Source organism: Opisthorchis viverrini, assembly GCF_000715545.1.
Source record: "Opisthorchis viverrini unplaced genomic scaffold opera_v5_16, whole genome shotgun sequence".
NCBI classification, from domain to species: Eukaryota; Metazoa; Platyhelminthes; class Trematoda; order Opisthorchiida; family Opisthorchiidae; genus Opisthorchis; species Opisthorchis viverrini.
The window spans coordinates 1,827,115-1,835,063 of record NW_008751672.1 but is presented as its reverse complement, the minus strand read 5'-3'; the positions used below and the strand labels follow the sequence as shown (position 1 = coordinate 1,835,063).

The window sequence follows — 7,949 nt, the reverse complement described above, 5'->3', positions numbered from 1 at the left end:
TTTGGACCCACAGTGCATCGCAGAAGGATGCAGGGGTGTTGTCTGCGAGGACAATCGGGATTGGTAGGGCCGCATGTAAGTACAGAGCAACCCCACCAGCCCTCCCTCGTTTTGAGTCAGCTCGAAAAATAGAGTAACCGTCTATCGAGATCTCCGCGTCAGAGACATCTGGTGTGAGCCAGGTCTCTGTGAGTGCGATTATGGACGGTTTTTCAAGGCAAGCTGACTGTCTAACATCGCCGAGTTTGTTGAAAAGGCTGAGGCAGTTTGTGTACAAGCATTTCAACACTGCCTCTTCTTCCTCCGAGGGTGAGGAGCCGAAAGTTGAGTGACCAGGGTGGTTAAGAGACTTAATAGTTGTGCACCAGGTTTGAGTCTGAGTCCAAGGCTCCAAGGGGGCCTCTGCGGCGATGGCTGCTTCCGGCCATTGTGGTTTCTGGGGGTGCTTTTCGCCTGCGGGGTCTTTTTCGTTCCGTGAGAGCTCGGGTTGCTCGGGCTTTTTGGCTCTGGGGGACGGAGTTTTTTTCCCCTTGGGCGAAAATTTCGACCGTTGCTGTTTGTAGCTCTTTCAGCATCCCTTTTTCGTCGACCAGATTTGCTGCTGATCAAAGGTTTGCTGCAAGCTTTCGCCTTTCTGGATCCTTGGGCGTTTTGGAGTGGTTTAACCGGAAGAGTGTCTCTGCGAGGCCATGAGCGCTGGGTGGTGGCACCAAGAAGTAATGATTTTGGTGGCGCTCCCAAGAGGCTCGTTTTCGCGGAGGACTGCACCTTGAAGCCAGCCAGCAGTTTTCTAATATGGCGAGTTTTATATGGCTTTTTTGGCTGCAGTCGCTCTTCTTCCGTGTTTGTGTGCACACCCGATCCGCCAGCGATCAGCGTGGACAACTGGATGTACGAGGGATTTTCCGGATGGCTGTAGTCATGTTTGTGGCTTTGGGTGTCGGGGTACTGGGCGACAGTTGGGTCCACAAGCAGGGATGCAGCTTTTGACGGAGTGGAGCTAGAGATTGGCTTCGCTCCTTGTCCCCGCACATCTGACTCAGTCCAGTTCAGGGGCTGTGACTTTGTTGACGAGTGCGCGGCTGCAGCTGTGCCCTCTGATACGGAGATAAGCGTTGATAGCTCCACGTAGTTTGGGCGCTGCTTGCATGTGGGATTTGTCTCCTCCAGGGCGTCCCTGCCTTTGGTGGGCGAGAGGCCTGTGGTGGTCGAATAAAAACTGCTGTCCGGAGAACCAGCTGGTTTCATCGGCCTGCTTTCGGGAGCACAGGGGGATATGACCACAATCGGCTTGGTCATGAGTTTGGGGTCGTCTGGTTTAGTGCCCGGTGGAAGCCTGTTTCGTGCTTCCACTCCTGACCTGTTGTGACCAATCTTGCGCGCGTCTAGAGGACGATCCTCAGATAGGCGCCTGATCATTGGGTTGGCCTTTTGAATGCTGCCAGCCCGCTCCAAGATTGCCTGTACGTCGGACGGGGAAGAAAGAGTAACTAGAAGTCCAAGGGTTCGCTTACTTCCCTTTTGGCGTAGCCATTCTGCGTGGAGCGATTGATCAGGCTTGCTGAGGATCGACTGTGCCAGCTTCGCTGGCGTGATTTTTCCGGAGAACGACCCCCAGATTATCAGCCTGTTTTCCCTTAGGCGTCTGTCCACTAGCGACGCTGTGGCGGTTTTTATAGCCGCGTCAGAAAGTTGTATGACTTTCTTCGCAGCCATGGGACCCGGTATGGACATCGCGAGGTATTGGTTCAGCGAGGAAAGTTCCTTGTCGACTTTCGCCCAGGTCGCTGCATTCTTGGCGCCTGAGTCCTCCAATGCCTTCGAAAGACGCTCTAATTTCGCGTCGAGTATCCCGATTAAAGCGGAACACTGGCAGTGGTCTTTCGGCATCTGCACTGGGGATTGGGTACCGTTTCGGGGGACTCTTCTCTTCGCTGCGGTATGCATTGCACCCTTGACGTAGAGGCAGCTGGCACAGACAAACGGGTCAAGAGAGTTGGCTACTTATCTTATCTGGTCGTCATGTAAGCCCGTGCGTTTGAAATGCCATCAGGCCTTGCAGGCGTGACATTGCATACCGTGTTTGACGCGGGGGGCGGAAAACGAAACCGATTTCGAAAGTACCGCGCCAAACCTTTCATAATTACTCACAGTACATTAGGTGCATCGGAAGTCCAGCGTTAAAAGCTTATATCAGTGTCACAGATTTACTCGTCTTTGCAATAAATCGCATATTAACTAATGTGTCCTCTTGTAATAGATCCTTTTCGTACACTTCCTGTGGATGCCGATGGCCCCCTGACTTTATTCAAATTACAACTACCTGCTGAATACCTAACTGCTCTGACTGTGCTGCATTATCGGCCCGGCTTCCGCTCTATCCGGTGAAATATCTGGTTATTGGAGCCTGTTGTTGGATAAACTGGTAGTAATTAGGTGTCATGCCATCATTCTGATCTCTCACCATGCTTGGATATAGTAGGTTTACTTGGTGTTAGGATGCCCTCATCTGTGAGTGTCGCCCCACTGTGTTGCGCCCAGGTGCACACGCTAGCACACATTCCATCAGCAACAAAAAATGTTTACTTTCCAACTTGTAGGGAACATGATCACACAGGAATAGGCAATTCGTCAAGTAAACGCGGCAGGCAAAAAAATAACGGGGGGGGGAGGTTCAGAAATCAAGACATGCTAATTATGTGGGAAGCCATCGTAAGCGTGGAAAAAAAGCTAAAACAGTACGGTATGGCCTATGACTGGTCTAATGATGAAACCGGTTAACTTAAAACGAAGCTGAAAAACCTCTGCTGGCGTTGAAGAAACCTGAGAGGTTGAGTAAGTCACCATGGTCACAAAAAGTTAAAGTAGAGTTGCAGGTGGAAAAATCCACAGTGGATACAAGTGACATGTTTCGTCTCAGAAATATGGTTTACTCTGAAACTAAGTAGACTCAGTAGCGTCGCTGTTGTTAGGGAAGCAGTGCATGGAATAATTCGGATGAGCAATTTGTGCTAGTGCAAAGTGCTGGACGAACAACGTAAGTAATATTGTCAGACTCACGAAAAAAGCAAGCTGGAGATGCGGCAGGAAATTTGGATGGCTAAATAGGAACGAAAGACTTGGTGGGTTAGAAGGAACACATGTCAGGGGCAGTTGAAGCTAGGTAACCAACTACTTCCCAGCGGTATCAAAGGCGCGACTCAGAGGTGACAGTCGAATGCAGGAAGAAAATAGTTGCGAGCGATCCATCAGACTGAATACGGCAGTGCCATGTCATCATTGCATGGGCATTTCTCGGCTTCTGAAAAGCCCCAGATTGGTCGTTGAGGTTGCGGCATTCAGATAAATGATTTGCGCCCCTTAAAGGTTGGCTAGGCGAGAGGATTGACATGGGTAGAGTAAGGCCGACGTAGAGTCACAGGTAATTTCGATTCGGCTGAAGGACAATGTGGGTGCAGGCCGGGGACCAGTCACAATGAATGGGAAATGAAAGTAGTAAGGCCTGTTAAGTTGGAGGAGGCATGAGATACGGTGAAGTCCAGTAGTGGAATGAAAAAACCTGAAGTTTGCACCACAAGGGTGTGGAAAGTGGTTAAATGTGATAGATTAGGGGATCAATTGGTGCATACTAGCCCTGCAGCTGAGGAATTGCTAAGCTTGCAAACATAAAGCAAATATAACACACGAGGCATAACTACAAAGCAGTCCAAGCATGCAGAGGTATTTTGATAAATGACAGCAAACACATGAGGAATGATGGGTATAGAACTGAACTAACGTATCTGGAATTTACTAGGTCAGTTAGACAGTGCCAAAACTTAGGACGGATGATGAATGTACGAGAAAAGACCACAACCCGGACACTGCAATCAGCTTCAATCAACAAGTGGAAGATGGCAAAAAAGCCTACACACGCGAGCATTAGAAGCAATTGGTGGAAATTACAGACTTTCTTATGTATTTAATGTAAAATTATTGCACGCGTCTACTCTGATGAGCAGCACACAGGAGGGTGTTATGTCTGTCTGAAGAAGTGGACTGTTGTATCTGCTGATCCGCCACTCTGTTATATCCGGCTGCTGGCTAGCTCCAGTGCCCAATGCAGGAAAAAGACTCACAGAAGGAAACACAACAGCTATATTCCGAAAAAGCGGGTGCGAGAGCATGAGTGCGTGCTAGTGCAAATGTACAACAGTTTCAAGCTATTAATTGGAAGGACACTGTCTAACATGGTCCAATACTGACGCACGCAGTTTGGCTTTGGTACGAGGCTGCAATGTGCTGCATATTGTGGGGATGTTTTCTGACCGTGACCGACGCTGACTCGCGCTGTCTGGGTTTGATGCAAGACTGTGAAGCGTTGCATGTTAACGGGGCGTTGTCGGTCCGGTCAACATCGTGCGGAGCTGAAAGTCTCAGTAGATTTCTGTCACATTTAGTTGTTGCTCTCGAGAATGTAGCCTTCCTGATACGGGCTTTGATACGGTGCACCATCTTTGGATGTAGTTTGTGAACATCACAGGGTAACATAGTGACATCACATGTACATAACTTAGAGACAAAAGGCCGGTTTCCAATTATCTGTGATATAAGTGAGAAATGTCCAGACCAGCGGCTACGGACTAAAGACAAAAGTGCTTCCCCATGGATTTCCGGAAATAAAGGCCAGACTCGGAACCACCGGCGTTAGGTAATGCACCCGTGTTACTGGAGGGGTGGCGCGCATACGAAAGAAACGTGGTGCAGCGTAGCAGGCGAGCCACCCTCAGGGTGTACCCAACGAGCCTCCCTCCTGCGTATTACCAGATCTGCTGTGTGGACAACCAGTAGGAAGTCACAAGTTCTTTGGGAAAGTAAGTTGGCGCTGACACAAGACGGGACGCGGAATGTACGGAAAATTGCTGAATTCGTGGAGCGCATAGTCCGAAATTCCACCCAGATGGTTAAATCCAAACGAATCATACGGCGGATTTGAATGAGCCAGTTCCCGGAGGCGGCTGGGGCCTAGTAAAGTGTCCGTTCGTATTTGCAGGTACACGAGTGTGCTAGTGTATACAGTAAACAGTAGGAAGGAAATAGTTGCGCGTGTTATCAAACTGGGTATCACAATGCCATCATTGCGCTTACACACTTGGGTTCCTGGACGCAATGTTTGAGGTGATTGGAGTTGGATGTGCCATTCTGTGAGAAACGGGCCATTTTTGGTTGACCAAGGGAACCCGCAGAGGTGGAACGAACCCGATGTTAGATCGTAAGTATTTTTCATACCCGTTTGGGAATCCATATAGATGTGAACCACAGACCAGTTTGAGTGCATAACAACGAAACAGGACGTTCAGAGAAGGCATTACCGAGGGTCCAACCTTGGGGTGACAGGGAAATGGGATGAGATCAGCAAAGCTCGGTAAGTTTGAGGAGGCATCAGATAAAACTTTGTCCATTGATAGAGAGCCACGTATAACTATGACCAACTACTTTTAATAAAGATTAAAACTCCAAGGGAGGAATGCACAAAGTGTTCCTCAGTAGGCATTGATAAGTTCCTCTAATTATGGATCAAAATATATTCTACCACCACCTCAAGAGAATACTTTCTTATGTTCACCAGAAAAAACTGGTAAAGATCTATACCGTACTGGAAAACATACACTGGAAGCATATTTAGTCGATAAAAACGAATATGCGGTAAGTAAATGTTGTCATTTTTAACGGGTAGGAGGGTGCTCAGTTTAGTTGTATGGCTTTTTAGTAGTAGGGTGGCACTGGCTAGCCTTACTTTGCTTACCTGGTATTAGTTTGGTGCTATGAAAAACAACCGGCGGTCAACAAAATTCCTAAAAGATGTTCAACACTATCAATGATCATTTCCCCCAGAGAGAACATAATAGCAAGATAAGTCATCAACTGGCTAAGTAGCCGGATTGTTGCATCGAATTCACCCGGGCCATTTGTCGGGCAGGTGGTAGGTTATTTTCATAATTTTGTTCATGTAAGGACGCAGCCACACCTCCTTGATGCATAAGCGGATGATTACGTACTGCTGTGCCTATTTTCATCCTTGTATTTACATGTGCCGCGTTTGATGAGCGACTGCTTAGTTTATTTATATACAAACCCTAGCGAAAGTTCCATTTAAAAGTACTGGGACCCGAAATGGTGCACTTGCCAGTAACCACATCGGAATATCTTTGAGAAGGCAACGGTCTAATGAAGACCGCTTGTGGATGAAACTCACCATCAACGTTTGCCATCTTTACCAGAACTTATTTTTCCGGAGTATCTAGAGATGGGAATGGGGAGCTCATGTACGACGACCGGGACGAAGTGGTGCACTGATCAACACATGCAAAAACCTACAACCTTAATCTCACGTTGGGCATGTAACGTATATTAATTTATTTTTCTTACGTTCGCTCACTGTTTTTTTCTGCAAAGTGGAATATGTTCCTTTCATAGTGAAAAGTTGGGGTGCATACGTTATCAGCTGCAACTTATCAGAGGTAGTCAAATCATCACCATTTAGCTGATGCACAACATTGATCGATTAGCAGGCTTTCACCCTCGCCTGAACATCACCTAGCAAAACCAGAACCGGATTAGGCCGTCTGATGTAATTACTGACAACATTTTGGAGCTAGATTCTGATACACTGTTCACACCGACAATGCCCACGTGTATTCTAACAAGCTGTCTCTAGGCTAAGTGCTAAGCTTTGCGATCAGCGCAGCTACCGCCTGATCAAAAGCCAACCACAAAACAGACTATCCATCTCGCAACAAGAATATCCATAAACCAAATCTTCAAAGAATGCTCCAAAGCCCGACTCACGCTGCATTAGCAACAGGTTCTCCTGAGGAGAGTTGCTACAACCGGGAGGACATAACCGCGGTTACATACCGCGAAAAGCTGCGTGTGTTGGTCCCTGAACGTGCATCGGCAGAGGCTTGCTACAGACAAATATTTCACGAAAATGAGATTAGTGCAGTCGTTCAAATTCGGAAATTGTGTTTAATCCTGATCAAATAGGAAAACATGGATTACCTCCATCTGCACGTCAACTGGCCACTTACCTCTGTGTTAGCCCATTTCGCTATGTCCACTCTCATTGAGCCTTGGATTGTAAACCTGGATGCTCCTGGTCCGCATATTCCTGACTTATCACGATACACTAACGCGCTGCTTGGAGACGTTGACTTGTTCTCTTTGTTCGTCAGTGACAGGGGCCCTAAAACTCAGGTTCAGAATATTGTTCGACAAATTTGCCTGGCCCGAGCCAAACGGTTGGCCTTGTTATCTACCGTTTGGTAGTTGGCACAAACGACCCCAAACCAAAATACGTGCGGTGGTCTGGTGTTCTAGTTATCGCTTCTGACTTTCAAATTTAGAATTACTTCGAACCCATGGGCCAGCTGTACCATTTTTAGATTGCCGGTGATATAGCCTGAGTTCTGGTTAACTTATTACAAAATCTAAAAACCTGAGTGGTTTTGCATGGAGGAATTTATTGTGTACACCAAATCACGAGTATTATTTGTCCAATTCAAAACATGTAGCGAAATGAGCAAATTTCATTAGAGCTAAAGGTTGCCACTTGATTACGATTGGAGTTCACACCTTTGGTCGTGAAATAGTAATCCAGCCGAAATCCATGAACGCGTCAACCCTCCAATACGGAGGAAGAAGACTATCAGCGAATATACACTCATTTGCAAACTAATCTGGCTTTATGAGAGACACACCTGGAACACAGCTGAATCTCTCGTTTGTGATGTTTGCAGGCAACTGAATGTGCTGCATCAGGCAGTCTCATTTTTCAGTCGCTACGATATTCGAGATATCGCGATACGTGTATATCTTTGAAATGTGCTACTTATAAGGTTGCTGAAAATCCGTCGACAGCCCATGATTGGTTTCGCCCATTTTGAGGCTCATCAGGTAGACGCAGTCCC

At 47.3% G+C, this 7,949-nt stretch overlaps 2 protein-coding genes across 2 annotated transcripts in view; one reads left to right on the top strand and one right to left on the bottom strand.

Moving 5' to 3' along the window:
* T265_12805 (hypothetical protein) overlaps window positions 1-1,890 on the bottom strand; it is a gene marked incomplete at both ends in the record, with an annotated part of 25,753 nt that extends 23,863 nt beyond the window's left edge. The window contains one exon of the mRNA XM_009165583.1: window positions 351-1,890. Within this exon, the coding sequence (XP_009163847.1) occupies window positions 351-1,890 (1,540 nt within the window). The remainder of the gene's footprint in view (window positions 1-350) is intronic.
* A 5,142-nt stretch (window positions 1,891-7,032) lies between these two features.
* On the top strand, window positions 7,033-7,308 carry T265_01496 (hypothetical protein; the record flags this gene model as incomplete). The annotated part of the gene is made up of 1 exon (XM_009165537.1): window positions 7,033-7,308. The coding sequence occupies one exon, from the start codon at window positions 7,033-7,035 to the stop codon at window positions 7,306-7,308; it is 276 nt and encodes a 91-aa protein (XP_009163801.1).
* Window positions 7,309-7,949: the final 641 nt, after the last annotated feature.